The sequence below is a fragment of the Galeopterus variegatus genome, unplaced genomic scaffold, assembly GCF_000696425.1.
Source record: "Galeopterus variegatus unplaced genomic scaffold, G_variegatus-3.0.2 Scaffold22, whole genome shotgun sequence".
NCBI classification, from domain to species: Eukaryota; Metazoa; Chordata; class Mammalia; order Dermoptera; family Cynocephalidae; genus Galeopterus; species Galeopterus variegatus.
This window is the reverse complement of record NW_007726133.1, coordinates 1,460,751-1,484,424: the sequence shown is the minus strand read 5'-3', so window position 1 is coordinate 1,484,424 and position 23,674 is coordinate 1,460,751. Positions and strand designations below refer to the sequence as shown.

The following is a 23,674-nucleotide window of genomic DNA, read 5'->3' as shown; positions in this document are numbered from 1 at the left end:
AAAATATGTCTTATTGGAACTATAATCAGTGTCAATGAACCCAAAAAGCCTGTCTGCTACTTCGATCCCATTTGCTCACTTGATTCCCATGGCCTTGGCCTTCCTGTTTGCTGCACATTCTTGAACAGGGTCCGACCTCAGTGTCCTTGACCTTGCTGTCTGTTCTCTCTGCCTTGGATTCCACCCACACACCTTCATGTAGTGTTCTTGCTCTCCTCACCATTCCATCTGCTCAAGCATGCAGGGAGAGGTACCTTTCCCTTCACAAAAAAGCTGTCTATTCACCGAGCCATAGGCCCCTAGGATTGGTGCTTACCAGAGAAGAAACATTTCTCTAATTGTTCAACCTAGAGAGGAAGCTTTTAAAAACCTTTATCTCTGCAGATGGGGTTTTCTAATATGCACAAAAGTACCCAACAGCACAAGAGGCTGGCTCCTTCGTGTCCTCCAGAGCTCTGCTGAATTGAGGCCTTCCCTCACCACCCCGTTGAAAATAACAGTCCCTGCCATCCATGAATGCATCACCCTTTGTCTAGCACCTACCTGCCCCCACTGGAATGTGACTTCATGAGGGCAGGGACTGTCTGTCTTGTTTGTGGCTGTGTCCTCAAGACCTAGAAGAGTGACTGGAACACAGTGGTGTTTAATAAATTATTGGTTGAATGAATTAATGAAATTAATGTAGTTCCACAGAAACAACAAACTTCCAAACACTGATGGTACTTTCTGGGTACAAGGGCAACCTTACAGCTGCACTATTCTAACATGTTCCTACTGGCTTCTCACTTCTCTCCAGGGGAATATCTGTCACGAGGGTCTCCTGAAGGACAAAGGACACACTCCGAGCTGGGACACAGGAGTTAGGTCAGCTTACATGCCTGATCTGCCCAACTAAAGAAACATTCTACCAGGGGTACATAGAGGGCTTCATGGCTCATAAAGGTTAAAGTAGACCTACCTGATTAAAGATATGGAGAGGACTTTTTTTCCCTCTAGATGTTGAGCACAAATGCACTCCCAAGAGAGTTAGTACCTATTTAAGTCAGATTTTAGTCAACAGTAACGGAGGGAGGAGATGCTCTCACGATCCCTCAGTTGAGGGCACGTGCTCCTGTTCCTTACCTGCTAGGAAAATACACTCCTCCATTCCCATTCACAGTCATACAGTCATGGAACCAAGAGGAGAAAATGGCTCGCTGCCCAACTAGAGGTCAGAGACATTATTTACTATTTACTCTGGATGCTTCATGCTTTGAAGAGCAGTTGCTGAATAGCATTGGATGGATCCCATAAATAGGTGATCTGGAATATAGATCATTTCTCATGAACAGTTACACATATGCTCTACTCTACTGTATGGAATTTTGGGGGTCACTTCATAAGTAGATTAGGTAAGATTTGGGAAACAACAGTGCTATCATATATATTTACATTTATATTATATTCACTTGGGTGCCTCACAGAAAATTTGAGTTATTATTGGCTAAAGCACATTTAACTCTTGTAATGTGCACCAAATGATAGACTGCTGCTAGAAGGCATAGACAAAGTTAGAACTACCAAGAAAATTTAAAATGCATTTTATATTAACTCCAACAAAAAAATATTCTTATGGCAATGTAAAACAGCAACAACAACAAAAAACCCCCCACACAAACTAGGTCAATTTTCAGCTTGTATTTAAACTACAAGTTTCATAATTTACCCCAAAAGGTAGAAAAAAGATGTGCTGTAGAACTTTAAGAGCTACCGTCATTTTACAAAACAACTAAGCAGAGGCCAACTTAGTGATTTCGCTGATGTCGTCTGGCTAATTAGCATCAGAATCATGGCAATTACTCAGGGTGCTATTTGTCTCAAGTTTTTCTCACCATGTCACATATCTTGCCCATGGTATTTCTTCACTATGGATCATCATACTTCATTTTTGAAATAACTTTCATCTTACACTTCAGAATCAAATTGAAGAAACAGTTCCAACTGAAAATCAATACGACTGATCTCAGATATTTATACAGAAATCTATACTACTATAAAAGCATCCATAATTCTTTTGTATCTTTGTCCTTCTACCACTTGTGCCTTATAAATCCTATCTCAGACTAATTCATGTCATTTTTAAACCTACCACAGAGAGCAGAGCACAGAGGAAACTTCACGACTTATGCACCTGCAAACACATGGCTCCAAACTCAATTGAGCTCTGAGCCCCAAACATCACCCTACCTAACTCTGTTTAGCTGCTTCTACCATTTATTACAGGGGATATTTCAAACCTCTGCCACTTTCCCCAAAACTTCACCTAATGATCAATCACCAGACTCTCAGTTTACCTTCACAGACTCCTTTATCAAGGAAATTCAAATTCACTCATTCCCCCTCTACATTTTTGTCTCCTCCATTAAGATTTATTACAGCTGCACGAATTCATATGTCCTTCCTTTCAATCTAAGGGAAAAAGGTTTCCATCTGTTCAACTTCAGACTTTCCTTCAACAATTAACTTCATTCTTTCCTGTCACCTCTGGGACTTGCTCCATCAGTTATCACACTGCTCTTTATAAATATTAAACATCTGCCTTTCTACAAGCTTCTTCCAATCAGTAGATAAATATACTCCCACACTTTAAAAATACTTTTTTATATTAAAAAAACTTCCTTGACCATTACAGCACGAAGTTTTTATGCTTAAGACACTAAGAGATGTAGTACTAAGTTCTGATCCCAAACTTATTAGCTGTGTGACCTTGGTAAGTTCATTCTCTAAAGATAGATTCTGTACTATTTCCTTATTTGTACAATAGAGCAATAATAGTAATTACTTTATAGTATTAAATGAGACATTTCATGTACAGTGTGTAGCATAGTGCCTGGCACTAAAAAATGTTAAGTTTTCAATATATGATATAATAGCTAGTTGTGTTACTTAAAAATGTGTGACTTTGGGGCTGGCCCCATGGCTCACTTGGGAGAGTGCGGCGCTGGTAGCGCCGAGGCCGCGGGTTCGGATCCCATATAGGGGTGGCTGGCGCACTCACTTGCTGAGTGTGGTGTGGGCCACACCATGCCGTGGGTTGTGATCCCCTTACCGGTCAAAAAACAAAACAAACAAAAAAAAAGTGTGACTTTGTACAGTGTTTTTCCTTCTGAAAACACATTTCAAGGCAAACAAGGAACTAGAGAACAGACCATATTAAATATACAAATGGATGTTTTTATAAGTTAGGGGTTATAATTCAACAATTATAAAGAATATCAAAGAAAGTTGCACTGCCAGTAATGGAGAATTAACTTTTATTAGACTAATGCTTCTGCAGATGGTAATTATAAACCCTTCCAAAAATATAAAATAATGATTTGAAGGCTTGTGACAGCAATAAAAAAGGTAGAAATGAGAGAGGAATAAACTCTTCTATCAGAAAGGAGCCAATGGCATTGGGTGAGACTGCCCTTATGCAGGTTTTCAACTGGGGGGCAATTCCCTACCCTGGTAGCCCTGCAGCTGAAGCTTAAGCACAAAGCACCAGTTATATTGGCTTGAGCAGTCAGAGGATGCAATCATCCAGCATCCTTGGCTGATTCTTGAATTACACATTCATGGGGCAAACCCTAGACAGAATGAATGACAGAAGGTAGCTGCTGAATGGCTGAGAGAACTGAGCAAAGATTTCAGTGATTGTCAACTGCAAGAAGACAGTTTAGACTATTAATCTAATCACATTAACTGTTTACTAGAACAAAATACAATTCTTCAGAAGATAATAGAATCCAGACTGTGCACCACAGCATTCTTAATGTCCAGGACACGGTAACAATTACTAGGCATGCAAAGAAATTAAGAAACAAAAAAAGTGATCCATAGTCTACAGAGTAGTAGTCAATAGAAACTGGGCCCAAAATGATCTATATTGGAATTAACACACAAGGACCTTAAAGCAGCCATTCTGAAATAAAATATGGTCACAATGAATAAACAGAAAGGGAATCTGGGCAGAGAAATGGAAACTATCAAAAAAAAATCAAGTTTGGGCCGGCCCGGTGGTGCACTGGATGGTGCGCCGCTTGGGAAGCGTGGCGGTGCTCCCGCCCGAGGGTTCGGATCCCACATACAGACCGGTTCCCACTCACTGGCTGAGCGAGGCATGGGGGCAACGCCGAGGGTTGCGATCCCGTTGCCGGTCCCGGTCCGGTACGGGGGCGACACTGAGGGTTGCGATCCGTTGCCGGACACGGAAAAAGACAAAAAAAAAAAAAAAAAAATCAAGTTCTGGTGTTCTGGGTTGACTACAGCTAATAATGTCATATTGTATATTTCTAAAATGCTAGAAAAGAGAATCTTGACCATAATCACCACAAAGAAAAATGTTTAGGTGATGAATATGCTATCTACACTAAGTGAAACATTGTACAATATATGCAAGCATTGAAATAACACACTGTACCCTACAAATATATACAATTAATTTTTTTTAAAAAGAGTCAAATAGAAAATCTAGAAATTAAAAGTAAAATATCTAAAATGAAAAAAGGTCACTGAATGAGCTTAACAGAAGATCTGAGAGCAGACAGTAAATTTGAATATAGAGCAAAAGAAACTATCCCATTTGGAAAGCATAGAAAGAAATGATTTAAAAAATGAACAGCATCTCTCAGTCATCTCTAGGATAATATAAAGTGGTCTAAATTCCATGTAAGTGGAGTTCCAAGAGGAGAAGAAAGAATAGGAAGAACAATATCTTGGAAGAAAAAATGGCCCCAAAGTTTACAAATCTGGTAAAAAGACAAATTTACAAATCCAAGAAGCTCATCAACCCCAAAGTTAAATAAATATAAAAAATGTTACACCTAGGCACATCATAGTAAAATTGCTGAAAACAAAAGATAAGAAAAATAATCTTGAAAGCAGTCAGAGAAATAAAGATACATTACATACAGAGAAACTACAACATAAATGACAGCTGAATTATTTCCAAAATATATGAAGTAAAAACTGACAGACACAAAGGGGAAATAGATAAATCTATAATAATAACAATCTTTTCTCAAAAAAATTCTAGATTAAAAAAACAGCAAGAATATAGTAGCTCTGAATAACACCATAAAAAACCACCTGGCCATTGATACTTATGGAGTAAAACACCTCAAACAAAACTACAGGTGAAGTCTTTTCAGATGCACTTGCTGAGCTATTAAAAACTATCAAGAAAAGGCTAAAAATCTTACAGAATATGTTCTCTGACTACAACAGAATTAAATTAGAAATAAATCATAAGATATTAAGAACACCCCAAAATTCAAAAATAAAACAAACTTTTAAACAGTACAAATGTTTAAGGAAAATCACAAGGATATTTGAATATATTTTGGGCTGAATGAAAATAAAAACACAACATACCAAAATCTGTGGGATACTGTGGAAGCTGAGCATCTAAAGGCAGCTAAAGCAGAGAACAGAGAGAAATTTTTGGCTTTAAACGATTACATTAGAAGAGGTGCCCCAGATCAATAATCCAAGTCTCACCTTAAGAAGTTAGGAAAAGATAAGCAAAGTAAATCTAAAGTAAGTAAAATGAAAGAAAAACCAAAGAAATCAATGAACTAGACTAGACAAATGATAGAGAAATTAACAAAGCCAAAAGTTATTTCTCAACTCAAAGATTAATAATATTGTTAAATGTCTAGAAAACCAGATGAAGAAATAGAGAAAAACACAAATTTCAAATAACAGGAATGAAAGAGAGGATATCACTACAGAATGAACAAATATTAAAGGAATAATAATGAACAACTTTGTGCCAATAAATTCAACAAATCTGAAAAAAATCAAATTCCTCTGAAACACGCAACTTTTAGAAGTTACATAAAATGACACAGAAAATTGGAATGGCTTTATATTTTCTAAAGAAATTAAATTCACAATTAAAAACTTCCCCCAAAGAAAACCAGCTTATGAGGCTTTCCTGGTTAATTCTACCAAACATTAAAGAAATAAATACCAAATTTAAACATACTCTCTCAGAAAATAGAGGAGGAGCCACTTTTCATTTTATAAACTGAGAATTATCTTCATACAAAAACCAAAATTTTTTCTAATTTACAGAAAAGTAATCCCTCTTGAACAAAGACACAAAACTCCTTACAGCTTAATGTATAGTCAAACCCAAATCAGCAATACATGAAAAGAGTAATAAAAAGGTGACCAAGGGAGATTTACCTCAAGAATCCAAATTGGTTTAATATTTGAAAATCAATCTGTGTAATTCATCATATTAAAAGAATAAAGGAAAAAACCCATGATTATGTCTACAGATGCAGATAAATCATTTTACAAAATTCAAAACCCATTCATGATAAAAAAAACCTTTCACAAAGAAAGAATAGAATGAAACTTCATACTGAATGGTAAAACACAAAATATTTTCTCCCTAAAAGGGAAAAGAAGAATGAAGTCCGTTCTCACTACTTCTATTCAACATTGTATTAGAAGTTCTAGTCATTGCAAAGATAGGGGAAAAAGAAAAAAAAAGAAACTAAAAAGAAAAAGGAAAGCAGGCAGGCAATTTTGAAAAGAAGTAAAATGTGCTTTATTTACAGATAACATGTTTGTTTACCTATAAGGCCATACATAATATACTAAATAAGTGCTAAAACCAGTAAGGAATTTAGCAAGATCACAAGATACAATGTCAACATACAAAAATCAATTGAGTACCCGTATATCAACAATATTTGGAAGAAATTTTAAAAAATAATGTGATTTACAGTAGCATCAAAAAATAAATACTTAGGAATAAAAGCAACTTAAAAGATATATAAGACCACTACACTGAAAACAACACAACGTTGCTTAGAGAACTTAAAAGACCAAAATTAATGGACAAACATACTATTATCTTGAGGGGGAAGACTCAGTTTTGTTAGGATGTCAATTCTCACAAAATTGGTCTACAGATTCAAAGATATTTCAATCCTTGCAAACTTCTGGAGAAACCAACACTCTGATTATAATTTTTTTTAATGGAAATATGAAGGATCTAGAATAGGCAAAAAAATTTTGATAAAGAAAAACAAAGCTGGGGGCTGGCTGGTTAGCTCACTTGGGAGAAAATGGTGCACAACACCTAGGTTAAGGGTTCTGATCCCCATACCCTTGGGCAGTCACCAGAAACAAAACAAAACAAAAACAAAAGTTGGAAAACCTACAGTTCCCACATCTAAGTCTTACTATAAAACTATAGTCATCATCTACCTGAAATTCTAGTACAGGCAAGACTACTCCACGATGAAAAAATCAGAATAGTGTTCAGTGATTGCCTGACGTAGGGGATATTCTCTGTCTTGTTATGGCTGCAGATTACACAGGTGTATGCATTTTCAAAACACATCAATTTGTACACTTAAGATATGTAAATTTCACATCACGTAGATTTTTCCTTAAAATTGCTATATAAAAAAAATTGAATTCCAGATTTGCATGTGAAATTTTTACACTGGTGTGGATTAACATTTCCGAAACTACTCTGTGTTCTATGCTTGAGTAAATGAGTGAATATATTGAAGTACAATGGGAGCCAAGTTTCTCACTGTTGGAGAAAGGAGTTGTAAATAGAGAAAGGACTGGAATGTACCCTATGGATCTGAATTAGAATCAGTGGTGTCAATATGAGTATAAACTCATAGTTTGATACAGAGAGACAGACAAATAAAATATAGATTATGTATGTGTGTATATGAATATGATAAATATATATAATTTCCTAGCTCTAGATTTGTTTCTAAATACCGTTTTTTATTAAAAAGGAAACTAGTGCTCTTGGAAGAAATAGCTAATTCCAGGGGTTGGGATAGGAAAAATATAAGATGAGCCTGGAGTACTTGCTATAAGAAAATAAAGAAGTGCTCAAAGAAAGGTGGAGAGATATCAAAAGGAGCCCACCTAAAAGGGCTCCTACTGGCCAAATCTGGGACAATTTTGAGCATTGAAACAGATAGTGATGCTAAGTTTCTAATCCACTGAATAAGAATCCATGACTCTACACTGATATAAATAATAAACAAATAAATGTGGGAGAAAGAAAAGCTGTTCCTTAGAGCAGAATGCCAAAAATAAATGTAGAAGGAACAATGGGGTTGGAAAACAGTCAATGGATTCTAAAAGTGAACTAGGGAACATTTAATAAATAAGAGGATATTTAAAGAATATTAAAGTATTTCCCCACCAATTACTTACTGATTACAAAAGGAACAATAATAACCATGGAGAACCTGGCAGAGACCACCTTAACTGAGTGGTCAATGTTAACACCACATGATTTGTTTTGGGAAAAACCAACATCATATATGTCTTTTGACTCACATGATGCACTATGAAGAACACAACATCATGTCCATGGTATTCCTACCAAAAATGCATAAACTGATCATTAGGAAACATCAGACAAACTCAAATTAAATGATATTTTACAAAATACCTAGTTTGTGCTCTTCAGAAACATCAAAGTAATGAAAGCAAAGTTGAGGAACTGTTACAGCTTAAAGGAACTAAACAGACACAACAAACAAATGCAATGCATGATCTAGAATTAGAAAAAGAATTGCTAGAAAGACCATTATTGAGACAACTGGTGGAAAATTAATGTGAATTAGACAAAACACTGTATCAATGATACATTTTCTGATTTTGTTAACTGTATGGTGATTATGTAAGAGATTGTCCCTGTTCTTAGGAAATACACATCTAAACGCTTAGGAGTAAAAAAGCACTAACTATATCTCCAATCTATCCTCCAATGGTTCAGAAAAATGTGTGTGTGTGTGTGTGTGTGTGTGTGTGTGTGTGTGTGTGTGAAGACAGAGAGAGAGAGAGAGAAAGGGAGAAGGGACGGGAAAATGATAAGTAAGCTACATTATACTGGAGGAAAAGTACATTACATAAGAAATAGATATGGTAGTCATTTGAATATGAGAAAGAATCTCTTTTAAAAGCCTCAAAATAAAGTTGGAAAATAAAAATAAGGAGGACCAAGGAAGAATGACTTCCTTATGTATTAAGGAAGTTTTGGCTCATCCTACAAGGTAAGTCTGAAACCCATCCAGAGACAACTAAAGAGAGGGGTGAGAATCAGGTGGTAGAGGAGAATGCGCCAGGAGACTTACAGACTTAAAGTATTATACCGCAGGAAGCCAGAGAGGACTACTGCAGTGAGGAAAAGAAAACCGACAGGATTCTCAAAGAAAGAGGTACCAAATGGCACTGAAGAAGAACGTACCTTTCACTACTAAAAAATAAAAAAGTAAATATTGATGACACATAATTTTTGATATTTTAATACGGTGGATTAATATTGGAATAATTCTGGTTTTTAGATGTTCAAAAGATATTTTTAGATGTAGTAATATTATTTAATAATAATATTACTAAGTATTATGAGCCCAGTAAGTTTCTCAAACCACCAGTGTGTATAATAAATATTTTTCTGCTGGTCAAGAGTCTTTGATTCTCTCCCATACTGACTTTTCCTATCATCAATAAAATAGCTTCATTTTAATATTTTCAATAGAAAATTTTAAGGATTGTTCCGGTTAGCATATTAGTAGTAAATGTAAACTTATTTAAATTTGAGTGATCTGAGTATTAGTTTGTTCGTACATTATTGCAAGCAAGCAACGTTTTAAACAACATTTAAAATGTTTTCTCTTTGGAGAAAAAATATCTACTGAACTGCCTATTTTGTACAGGGAACCACATTAGAAACTACTAAGAATACAAAACTCCGTAAACTCCATTTATTTGATTTTAGGATCTCATAAAAATTTTAAAGAGATGATCATATAGCAGGCCCACATACTAAGGTAGAAGGGAACCACAGTATACATAAACTACTGAGTTCCAGTTGACACTGTTATATTATTTTCCAATTTCAAGTAGGGACTGAGGGAAATTTTGTACGGAGCAGTATCACTGAACCCTTTTGCAAAAAGCAGAGGATTGTGTGGAACTAACACAGCTTCACTGGTAGTGAGGAAGTGGGTGGTTGCTCCAAGAATAGCACCCAGACTGGGAGCCATGAATGAAGAGGCACCAAACACATGTTTTTACAGAATGAAAGGGAAAACTATGTAGGTGGGAGCATAGCAGCAGTGGAAAGGCAATTAGTTCTAATTCGAAGTGGAAAACAGGAAAGCAATTATGGTCACTTACAAAATGAGAGAGCAGGGTGCTTGTTTGTCACACCACAAAATACTCTCGTGATACTTAACTATATTCCTTACTGCTTCCCCAAATCTTTTAATACTCATTGCATTTTCATCCTCTTCTCTAAATGGTCACCCCAGCCCACTTGCTCAATCCTGGTAAACAAATATAAAACAATAGCATATATTAAAAGATCTTTTTCGTTTTCTTCCCTTTTTTTAATCTCACAGGGGCTCTAGGTACCAGTCAGCAGTGTGGGCTCTGCAGTTCTCGTCTGCCCTTTCCCCTTAATCGAGAGTTCCAAGAGGGGGAAAGCAAGCCCTGGGAGCAGGGATTTGCCTCATTTAGGATCAGGCAAACTGCCCTCTCCTTGAAATCTCTGCTCAGAGCCTTAATAATCGTTCTGAAATGCTCCTGGGGAATCAAAATGCATTCTGAAATGTAACAATGAATTTTATAAAAAAAATCAGAAATGAGCTAAAATAAGCATTCATGTACAAAATGTCCTAAATACTCTTCCTAAAAATGTTACTATAGATGATTCTCTACCATATTATTATTGAATGAAAATCTAGAAAGTAGTTTAAAATTAAAATATATTTTATATGTGACGAGGTAACTATTATGTAATGAGGTAGCACTGAATACAAATGGCAAAATAAAGTGCAATTATTCATAATAGGAAGAAAAAGGCATATGGGAAAAAGTAAACAAAGCAAATAATGTGTTCTTTTCTGACCCATTTGTCATTTCTTCAGTTGTCTAGGACTGGAAATGCCTTCCTATGTTAGGAGAATCTTCCACCTTATGATTTTCCCCTGCAGAAGCTAAATATGTACAATAATTGCTTTCCTGGCCTTCCCTGTAGCTAGGGAGAGCGCGTGTGGCCTATGCTGGGCTAATCACACACACCTGCCCTGCACTTCCACCAATAGGAAGTCAGTGATGCAAAGAAGCAAGTCCAGGGGAAGCACTACTCAGGATCCCAAGTGGTGATGACAGTGATGCTGTCTGGTGTCAGCTGGGCAGAGGCTAAGCTGCAGCATCCAGCTCTCATCAGCAGAAACATCACCTGCTGTGGACTAGTTCTATAGAGAGCATGTGTCTGTGATGCTGGCTAGTGAGAGCTGCTCCCCTGGTTTTCCCAGCCATGCTGAAAGCCAGTTAGTATTTCTATAAGCCAGTCAATAAACGACCTTTCTGCCTAAATCAATGAACATTGGCTTCACTTGCTCTAAAAATCCTGTCTGAGGCATCTACTGCCATACAACTGACCTAACTATCCTGAGATGCCACCTAAAACATAGGTATTTTTTAGTTTTTTCACTGGTGAATAGAGCTGCTGCTCCTCTGAATTTCCTATCTATTATTTTGGCTTCTTACTTTTAAAGGCTCTCCTCAAAAGGTCTTTCTTATTTCAGGGCTCAAAATTATGCTTTCTAAGTATTTATAAAACATTTGAAAATATATAGACTTCCTCTCTAGTGTTCAAATAAATTAGAAAAGAAACTCTATTAAAAGATGATACACAAGATTAAAAAAAAAACCCAACCCCAAATATCATGCCACCCTGGGTTACCAGCTCAAAATGGGGATTAGATTACTAGAGGCAAAATTCCCCACAATGATTACTCATTAGCTTACTCAAAGTGGTTTTATAGGCTCAGTCCATTTGCCAGATTGACTCTCACCCAAATTTCCCTGGCACACAAATTACCAGACAGTTAACCCTCCTATTAGTAGTCTCAGCAGGAAGCGACGCATGAACGAGCATGGAGCCTCTTCTCGGAATGCCTTGAAAAGCCAACCAGAGCAGCGTTCAGGCCAAATGTCCTAGAATTACCAGAGATATGCCCAGTGTCAGATAATAAATGCTTGAATTGTAGATAACGGGGCCTTGCTTTCCCAGATTTCTGCACCGTCAGTGATTTAAAGCACTGGACTCATTTATTTAAAATGATGGATTTTTCTTCTTACTACTTTTAGATTTCTAAAACTGTAATTTATGCTATATGTAAGGGAATTGAAGACATTTGGTTAAAGTATTTACTTTCATGACTAAAGGTGATGGGTAATCTTGTTGTTAAAAAAAGATGACTTTGGTATTTCTGCTTTTATCAGCTGATGTGATATTTTCTTTGTAAGTAAAGGTACTGGGTAAGAGTACAATCTGTAACTCTTCTCACACACGATAATCTCCTGGAATAGAATATTCTTTAAGGACAAAGGTAGCATTCCCTGTCAGAGCAACCCTTCACAGAGACTACACAGCCAATGAATTTGGCCATAAAAGACTCCTGTATTCCCGTTCTACACGAGAGACAGACCCACTGGCTCATTTTATGTTAGCCTCACAGGACCCATAGGACAGAAACAACTTCCTTTCACTCCCAGCCAGGTTGGAAATGACCCAGTCATTCAGAAACAAACAGGATGTAAGTTGATTAAAAAAAAAATCAGCTAGATAATAAAATCTTTGATTCAACCAGAAATGAGTTTCTTCTTTTTCCCTCTAAAAGAGAAATAATAAATAAAATGCAGAACTGAAGGAAAATTTAGGAAAGTATCTGTGTTTTATTTATTAAATAAAAAAAATTTTCTTGATTTTTGATAATGCAGCATAAAATCCAGCAGAAATAATTTATTATGAAATAGCTCATTTGACATGTTAAGAACATAATTGAAACCCATCCCATCCAAGAAATACAAATGAGTTTCACTGACATCAGCTGAAATACGTTAGCTTTTGCTTATGTGGTTTGTGGGTACTTTTGAAAACCTCCAGAGATCTCAGTGGTTGCCTGCAGGGCTTTGTAGAGGGTTTGCAAAGTCCAGAGAAAAACTGTTTGATTTTGCCTCACATCCATGAAAGGCTGTCTATTCTTTTTTATTCTACTCAGTGCTTTAGTTTTCTACCATGTAACATACTGAGGGAAATGTTTGCTTTCATTCAACACTTACACCAGAACATTGGCATTCATGTGCTAATATAAAGATATAATTATGGGAAAAAACGCACATTAAATGACAATATCACAAATATTTATAGAATAGTGTGTTCAGGTTGTCAACCAGTTGTTAAGTGTGAGATACAAAAAGTTCTCTGAAAAGGATTAATAGAAGAAACATTTTAATTTATGCTTTAATAATGGTGGGAAGAACATACTAGTTTTAATTCTAATCATAGCAGACAGCATAAGCTTCTCTGAATCCTTCACTCTCTTTTCTAATAAAGGGACTCTGGGAGCCATAGCAGAAGGAAAAAATTTAAACTTCTATTTCCTTATGGCTGATCACACTTTTTTTTTTTTTTGATCCAGCTTAGTACTCTTTGAAGCATGTACTCTAGTACAAGAAATACGTGTGTGTTGGGAGGGGGATGGGGGAGGAGACAGGAGGCTGGTTTAAATGAAACACATGTGAGCAGGAGGCTGGAGGTCTGCAGTGACACAGACATCACATTCCAGAGGCGAGGTTTACACTAACCAGGACTTTAAGATGACATGTTGTGAGACTGGATATACCATGCCAACTTTCACTCTGTTCTCTTCATGCTATTTTCATTTTCCAAATAAATGGTAAAAAATAAAATAAGAAAATAATTTCTAATTGCAAAGAAATATTTTAGACAGAGCTGGATAAAATAAGTTGGCGATGCTACCATATGATCAGAGTCCTGGTTGCATTTCTGGATTAACCACCTAGCAGCTAAGCATGTCTTATGGCACTAGGAAAAGGGGGGGGAAAAGTCCATATTTAAAGAGAGTATCAAAGTACCCATCATGGGAAACAATTTCTTTGTCATAATTCCTTCACGGCTTAGTATTATTTTGTGTTACATTTTAAACACCTTAAGTTACATTTTAAAAGAGACACCAGAATCTGTCAGCATTTTGCACTTCTAAGCTGAAAATAAAACATTTAAAATGAACAAACAACCTCAGAGGTGGTTTCTTCATTGTATATTGTGTTATGGGGAAAACGACTGTCTGAAAGCCTCCATACCTTCTTTTGTCTGCTCTCAGCGGCAGCCAGCTGTGTAGACATCCTTTCTTGCATTTTTCTGCAGTGGGCCATGACTGCTTCAAGGATGGAGAGGGGGTTGGTACAAACTGGCTTCTTCTCTTTGTCACCAGCACCTGCTTCATAGTCTCTCTGGAGTGCCAAGAATGGGTCATTTAGATTGAATCTCCCATACCGTTCCTGGATAAATACCTCCTTCCTGCGAGCCTAGAAGAAAATTAGAGGAATGCATTGAAGAAAGAAGTGAAAATATACAGACATATTTATAAGGTTTTGTGATTACTTTTCCAAATGGTATTCACAACTGCTGTGAGTAATGGCTTACAATGTCAGAGTGGTGAACGAGAGGGAATGTAACCCCCAATCTCTGACTAGCCTGGCATGCCATTCTGTCTGCTTTCAAATTTTCTTAAGAATATTCTTTTACATTACACATGATGTAAATGCAGTTTTTCCTATGATGCTCTACTACCTCAAGAATCTGAACTTTAGGTGTAGTCTCTTCTAATTTAAAGTAAAATCAGAATTATTAACAACTAAAGTCACTTTTAGCAAAAGTTCAAAAATAAACATAATTATGTCTCTATTGATAGAACTTATATTTGAAATCCTAATTATCAGATTAAGCCACGAAAAATAAATCCCCTACAACTTTCATATAGCCAGAAAGAAATTACAAGGACATCTGATAAAGAATGAAATGGTTTGTGAATTTTTTTCTGCAAGAAAATCACAATATTCATCTTTTATAAAGTCTGGCCAACCACAAAAGCCTTCAAAAAATTTAAGAAAATGCAACTTTCTCATCATTGAAGGGCATTAAAATATAGTTCACAGAATCCCAGGAAAGAACACAACCTCATTTTATTCTAAATGTCAGCCCATCAGTGACAAAGTTAATTTCACACCCATGTAATGAGCACCAAATGCAATTTTCTATAATTAGCCAACAGTCTTTGCATAAAATGGAAAATAGCAGTAGAAACATATTGAAAACTAGCAACATTTTCCTAACTCAGGTCATTTTGGAATAGACACTAGAAAAAAAATTATTCTGTGTCACTGCCGGTGGAAAACCTAAATTATAATAAATTAAGTCCAAAATGGTAAACATGTTTCTAAGGAAATATTACATGCGGTTCTTCACTTTAAAGGCAATTGCATTGAACAACTAAACTTTTCCATTTTTAGACCACTGTCAGCAAGCCAACAGCTAGATAAACAGAAGTGCTATGACAAATGGGGAAAATCTAACATTTCTTTTCCTATTACCAAATTAGTTTAAAAAACAAAATTTACAAAAAGTCCAGTTTCCTCATTAAATTTAAGCGAGCTTTCAAAAGATCACTTTAAATCTAAAAGACACAAGGTTTGAGTTAAAAGCATTTGGTGTTTCAAGATTTTCCAAATTCAATTATGTAATCAATATACTGAATAAGTATTATTTTAGAGATACAATTTCAAAAGCAATTTCATTTTGTCCTTTCACTTTTCTCTCAATATTTATTCAATGTAGTAGTTGTTCCTCCACCTCTGGATGAAAACTTAGATATAGCTCCATGGTTTTAACCATCACTTTTGTTTAATAAAAGTCCTATAGTCACTTCATGTCATAAAGGAGTCTCAATTTGGCTATTAGAATAGGGCAGCTTTTCTTCCCCAGCGAGCATCTGAGCAATACCTGGCTAGGGGGTGTAGAAAACAACCTCTCCCCTTTTAGCAAAACCTTCTCCTCCCTTTCTAAGCTATTTCAGTTCCCTGTGGGTTGAAAGGGGCTGGAGGTGGATTATGAAGAGGAGGTGAGAGGAGCAGGAATGTTCTACTGACTGGTTCAGTTGGTCAGCTAGCTTTACCAGCTGACTGTGACCAATATTTAAAGACTCCTCTTTTCCCATGAAGTGCCCAGTGACTTCTTTAGAGGACCACTCCCCTCTTCCACTGCTGTGGCCCCTTCCTCTACAGTTTCCTCAATGTAGGTCATAAATTTAGGACAGGCTACATAATCAGGAGAACCCATCACAAAATGAAAATGTGAGGCTCTTTGTTAAAACATTATTAAGAATTTCATGATGGCAACAGCACAGCGTTCAACCAAGCATGGGCCCTTCTAAGCGCACGGCCTTTGCAACTGCACAGGTTGCATGCCCGTGGAGCCAGCGCTGCATACATTCCTTGTGCAGCATTTGGAATCCACATTTTTTGGTTGAGGTCTCAGATTCTCTCCAAACTTCCCTATTAAATAGTATCTGAATCTATCTCATTTCTACTCTTTGATGCCCACAGCACAACCTGGTCTATAGGAAACACTCATGGATCTTTATCTAAACAAGTTGGGAGTCTCCCCAGGATGACCACTGCCTCCACCTCCTTTACTTAAACAGGATGGCTGCTTGTTCAGGCATCTCCACTCAGCCCACCACGATCTGCAGGAGAAACCTATTTAGTTATTAAATAGTCTCCCTGAAGCCCTTTTCTCTTGACTTGAGATGAAGGGAGAAGCAACTGGGTAGGGCAGGACTCACAGCACAATTCTCAGCAGAGACACACTCTTTGATAAAAACTTTTCTCCTTAACCTCCAACAACTAGATCCTTTTATACCCTCAATGTCAGTAAGAGGTTTAAAAATCAAAGCAAGATTTCAAATATTTCTTCTGAAAATTTGCACCTTGGTCCCGCTTTAATATCTGATATTTATCGCTGTGGGTTCTCTGCTGAAACTTACATTTTAACAACACATTAATAATTACCCATCCAACATATTTTATGATGTACAATACTTGTAACACTAACTCAAGTCATTTCTTAACACACAGGTTATTCTTAAGTCAGAGTGAACTTTTGAGAAATAGGTTAAAATTAATTTTTGTATAAGAGGTAAATACATATATCATGGACACATTTCCAATTCTGCCCAATAGATTTATGGTCTGAAAATATTTTATAGCAATTTTTTTTTCACTAGTATGAAATAGTTTGTGTGTGTATGTATTTTTGTTGTGTTTGGTTTTGCTTTAAAATTACTAGCTTTAACTGACAGTCACAATGTGACGTTGTTAAATGTGGGCAAACTTTTGTTTCTTTTGAAAATGTATAATTACATGTATGCAGGATCATAAACACAAAACTGCCAATTAATTTGCTTTGAAAATATAGGAAATTTAACCTTTACTATGAAGTTCAAAATAGATACATTAGATTCCTTTAAGGATAGAAACAGTGGCTCTGTACCTGTTGCTAACTACCCATGCAACTATGTCCCTGATATCTTTAATTTTCAAAATGAGGGAAATAGAGTTGCATCATTTGTTTTTGAAGACAACCTGATTTCATTTTTTTTTAAGTTCCTAAAAGCATGAAAACCTCAGGTAAAATAACTGTCAAAGACCACATGTAATCCATTAACACTGTTAATTTTACCTATGGACTCATGTTTATTGTTTTCAGAGATGTCAGGCAATAATTTTATTCTATGACCGTATACAAATGTATTTATGTATGTTACATATATTCAACATGTATTTTTTATTTCCTTGTCTTACAACTATAAGCAGGGTTTCTAGAAATAAGTAATTTTAAGATGTAAAGTATTCTCCTTTGATCTACAGCTTTCTGTCAGGCTCATAAATGAGAATGCATTTGCCCATCTTGATTCCATGGTTAAAAGTCACAGATTAAAGAAGAATATGACATGAAGAAAAGATGCTAAAATGAACTCTTCATTTGGAATTCATGACATGAGATATAACAAATTTTCCACTAACAACTGGTTTTTAAAAATCTTTATATATTTAGTACTAGAATAAAATATATCCATATGTTTTTTTCATTGGTTTTTACCAGAGAGAAATACAAATTTACTTTCCTATTGTATCAACATATCTCATCCCAAGTGGATGCGTTTTCCCAGCTGGAGGAAGAGAACACATAGGAGATCCAATTATATATCTGGGAACTTTCAGTGACTTGGAAATTTCAAGATCCAACAACCAGGCTCCACGAAACTAGGATGCTAGGCAGTGGTGGCACAGTCAAGTGCCTGCAGGGGCCAGGCAGCCAACATCAATGTGTATATGAGGGCACTTTAAAAGTTCATGGAAAAACAGAATTGAAAGATAATACAAATCTTTTCATGAACTTGCTGAAATACCCTTGTACTTGGCATGCTACACATCAATATCAAATGGTAGACTTTTGGTCAACTAGAAATGATATGGTCTAACAAAGGGCATTCAAGTTTTTTAAAAATTACAACACTTTGTCAATCAAACAAAATATAACTGGCAGGCCAAGTTTGGCCAGCAGGACACCCAGTTTGTAAACTCTGATTCATGGGAAAAGTCCAGTTACTTTGAGACTAGGTGGGCTATGTCTTCCCCTAAACATTTTGCTTTAAGCTCCTTTCAAGTAGGGACACGTTTATTTAACTGACATCCTTCCAACCCACCCTAGGGCACACAACAGGTACATATCATACTTGTTGGAGGGATAAAGGTAGCATCTAACAGATTCGGGGAAACAGAATATGTAGTCCAGAGCTACCTGAGGAAAGAGCTCAGACCACGTTTCCCCATTGGAGGAAGTCAAGTCTCTTCTCTAGGGCACACTTTTTCCAGGAACCTGGAGAGGAAGTTAAGCCAATGTTGGATTCCTCTATGCAGAACTAATTATAGAGAAAATGATGACTAAGGATCAGTTCACCCACTGCCCAAGACAGAACCAGGGATTCCCAAGAAAGATTCAAGAACTCTCCATGACATTCTTGTAAACAGTTAGCCTTTCTTAGGACATCTTACTTCATAACAGAGTACTTATTTTTAATGTGCATTATTTTTAATAAGGGAAGATCAATAATATAGACATGCTATAATATATAACAAGACCATGTAACAGTAAACACTTGAAATGTTTATCATGCTGGGTATGAGAAGGCCTTTCTCTACAAAGGAAGATCTGAACTTCTTGGTTTATGCATCAGAATTATTTGAGAATGAAATGTATTTCAGGGAAATGAGTTATTATGAAGACACAGACTAACTATAATTATAAAAACAGATTCTTAAAGGAACTCTAAACCTAGCCACACTGATGAATAAAAATATAATTTCATCAGAATCTGAAATTTCATAAAATTTTGTTGAGAAAGTCACAAGCAAGAAGTAAAAACATGATCTTTATTACTAGAGGATTTAACATATACAGAGTTCCTATTTTAGCCTTCATTGTTCAATACAAACAATTGATCTAGTTTGGACATGATTAGTAGGAATAAAAGAAAGGACACTTAAAATACCCAACTTTTCCTATAGCATGTAATCCTAGAAAAAGAAACCAAAACTTGCACTGTGAGTCATAACTAAAACACTACAAAACATACCACTGATTAATTTTAAAACACATTGATAAACTTACAATTTTATCTTATGAAAAGCTGGCATGATTCTGTAACAATTAAAAAATACTAATAAAAGATAACTTTTATTGAGAGTTTATTATTTATTGTTAGGTGCTTTATAGTCATTATGTCCTAACGATAAACCCAGGAGATGGCCATTATTTTTTCACATTTTATAGACAAACCGACTGAAAGCTTAGAAAGATTAACTTACTTGCCCAAGGTCACTTCAACAGGAGCTGGTATCAAACCTAGGCAGTCTTACTGTAAAGCCTATACTTTAAGCACTAACAGATAATTATGGCTAGAGTACTTGAAAAACTAGGAAAGGCTTCAAATAAGTATTGTTTACAGAAGTATTCAAACCAGTACAAAGAAATGAAATTCAAAAAAAGAAAAAAATATGACAATGATCTAAGAAGTTGAGGTTTCTATATGCTCTATATGTACAAATGTACTTCCATCATTACTACCATATGCTAACATGATTCAATTAGACTTAAACAGGTTTTTTCCAAAATTCTTCATAGAATATATCATTTAAGTGTACAATACAGTTCAACAATAAAAGTAGTTTTCAAATATGCTTTTTCTAAACCACTGAGTACCAAAAAATTTAAAAAACAACAAAAAACTAGCATCAGTACAGATATAACCACAAAACGTCTGCTGAGGAATGCTGTCCTGTCCTCAGCTCTAGCCTGTTCAACACAGCTGTCAGTGTCTTGGGTGCCAACGATACAAAGCCACAAGGGATGGATGAAATGATGAGTCCGATCTGACAAGATGAACTTACGCAGGGATAAAAATGTGCCAGTTCTTGAGTGCAAACACAGAAGCAGGTATGAAAAACACTGAGGGGCTTCACTGAGAGGCGTGAACGATGAAATGGACACTGCCCCATCCCCAAGCCGGCAACTCAACTCTAGCTTCATTAATCAATAGGAAACAGATGTCAGAACTGGACAACGTCTGAACTCCTGGGCTCACTTCTGGCAGAAGTATTTAGAGAATGATCAATTGCAAAAGGATCTGAAGACAAAACTGAAGAGAAAGAGCAGAAGGAACTAGGGATGCTTAAAAGAGAAGACAGAGGCATGATGGTGCTCTTTCAATACCTGAAGGCATTCCATGTTTTAAGAGGTACTTGATGATTTATTTCCATGATTCCCAAGGTACAGGATTATAGCCAATATAAGAAAGGATTTTTAAGAGTCAAAGCTGTTCCAAAGATACAATGAGTTGCATTGGACGGGAGTGAGATCGCTGGCTCCAGCTTGTGTTTCAAGCACAGGCTGAAAGAACATGCAGTAGAAATGTAACGCAGGATCTCGAAAGTCAGGAAGGTCCTTGGCTTCTAAACTGTTACATTCCTCTCAAACCCTGAAATATATTGATTCAAAACCAAGTGGAATGAAAAATACGTTTTTCAAACAGCCAACATAAAAATTTAATTTATCTATCTAGCCCTAAATCTCTATCTTTGTGGTAAGAAGTTCAAGTAGACCGAAATTAAATAAAACTAACAGTAAGAGCACTTCTAAGAGGAAAGCAGGGAAATCCTACTTGTAAATTATAGGAAATCGAAAACCAAAGGTAAGCCATGGTCCTCAGAAACTCATTCTCACTCTAACAGGTGGAATAGCATGGGGGTGAGTTTACACATTCACATTCACACACACACACACACACACACACACACACACACACACACACACACACACACACACGGAGCAGTCAGGTGGACTGCAGAGTAGAACAGCAATATAAAAGTTACGCAGTCTCCCAGAGAAGGAAAGTCACTGCCCTTTGATGAAGAGAAAGCCCTGGAAATTCATTAGCAAAAATAACTTCCGGAATTATGACTTAAGTGCCAAAAGAATCGGAAGCACTCATTTCAGTGACTACATCTCAAACATTGCCTATATGTGTAAAGACATAACATGGACCACAGCAGCGAAGGGGAGTGCCATGGCATCATGTGATCTACTATGCAATGCTGGGGTATGCCAGAGAAGAGGCAAGTCTACCTTCCTTCCTCCCCCCTCCCACCTTTTGCCACCAACAACATCCTACCTGCTCACGGACATCATAAACTGGATGTGTGGAAATTGTCATGTGAGAAATATACATAATACATATTATGAATCACACATTAAGACTTCATTTATTTGGTTCCTGAGACTAAAATCTATCTGGAAGGCATAATTCAATAAGCTACCAATTATCTCTCAGAAGTGTTGATTAAACAGAATCCATGAAATGGCTTGGTTTCACAGAAGTCCAAGCCAGAAGTAAGCTCTATCCTATCTGAAGCCTCCCATCACTTCTGACCTGGCATGCCACTTACCACCTCGCACACATTCATCAGCACTCACCTCCACCAGATACGCGGCCATGCTCAACTGCAGAAATGAGATACCTTCATTCCCTAACTAGGTGAAGAATGGCAAACAAATGCTACACTGTTCTGTTCTCTTGCCCAGATTGGACATTATCACCAGTGCACTTTAAGCTGAATCCACATACGGCCCCAAAATGTGTCTAAATACATCACTCCAGGCAGCCACCACCTATCAATCAGAACTCGAACACAGATGAACTGACCTGCCATCTCTGCCTTGGGCACTGTGTCACTGCCATTAGGTATATTGTCACTTCTACTAGACAGTTAAAACCATGCCTTTTATATCTTTGTAACTTAAAGAGCTATAATCAGAATACTCCATACATACCAGTTACTTATATAAGGTTGATAGAGCTAATGGTTTCTGTTATTGGGATTAATCACTCCCTATGAGTATAATTATAAATGGGCCTTTCATATTGAAGAACAAAATGATTTTTAATTTCATGAAAGAGGAACTATTATTCAAGATTAACAACAACAAAAAAAACTAAATTTACACTTATTCAAATCTACAAGCATGTTTAAACTATTTTGTTTTTAATTAAAATAACACACGTTCACTGAAAACTTGGAAAATACTGATAAAAAGAAAAAGAAAAAAAAATAAACAATCATCCGTAATTCAATCATAGGAAGGTAGCTGCCGTTAGGTTTGTCTTATATTCTTCAAGTTATGTTTTCCAAGTATATATTAGTTATCAAGGACTTCAGTGACTGGGAAAGTGGCCTTTCGCATTCAATTTGCTTAGTATTTCCCATTTCAATAAATAATCTATATCAATTTTTTTTTTTTTTTTTTTTTTGTCTTTTTCCGTGTCCAGCAACAGATCGCAACCCTCAGTGTTGCCCCCGTACCGGACCGGGACCGGCAACGGGATCGCAACCCTCGGTGTTGCTCCCGCGCCTTGCTCAGCCAGTGAGCGGGAACCGGTCTGTATGTGGGATCCGAACCCTCGGGCGGGAGCGCCGCCGCGCTTCCCAAGCGGCGCACTATCCAGTGCGCCACCGGGCCGGCCCTATATCAATATTTTTAATAGTATTCCATAAACAAATCCTAACATTAAAAAAATCTTCTATTGTTTATCATTTACTTTGTTTTCAAGTGTTCCAACAAACCTGTATGTAAATACTTTATTTATTAGGGTAAATCCATAGAGGTAGTATTATTGGACTGAAGGATAAAAACATTTTCAAAACTTTTGAAATGTACTACCAAATTCCTCTTCACGGAGATTTTGCCAATTTATGCTACCACCAGTAGTATAGGATTGACTATTTTCTCACACATTAGCCTACTCTGGCCATTATCATTTCATATAATCTTTGCTTATTTGAAAGACAAAATGACATCCCACTGCTATTTTAGTTGACATTTTCATTAATTAGATTTTAGTTAAATGTCATGTTTTTATTTCTCATCTAGATCCGGAGATATATGCTATTGTTTGCTCATTTAAAAAAAATTAATTGAAACATATTGATTGCTCATATTTATGGGGTATAGAGTTATATTTAATACATGTATACAATGTGTAGTGATCAAATCAGGGTAGTAAGCACATTCAACATCATGAAAATTTATCGTTTCTTTGTGATAAGAGCATTTAAGCTCCTCTCTTTTAGCCATGCAGGCAAGGGGAATATTGTTGGTGGG

The 23,674-nt window shown here is 36.4% G+C and overlaps 1 protein-coding gene across 1 annotated transcript in view; it reads right to left on the bottom strand.

The window, feature by feature from the left end:
- LOC103586906 (cortactin-binding protein 2-like) overlaps positions 1-23,674 on the bottom strand; it is an 80,440-nt gene that overhangs the window by 8,485 nt on the left and 48,281 nt on the right. The window contains exon 2 of the mRNA XM_008568259.1: positions 14,200-14,424. Within this exon, the coding sequence (XP_008566481.1) occupies positions 14,200-14,424 (225 nt within the window). The remainder of the gene's footprint in view (positions 1-14,199; positions 14,425-23,674) is intronic.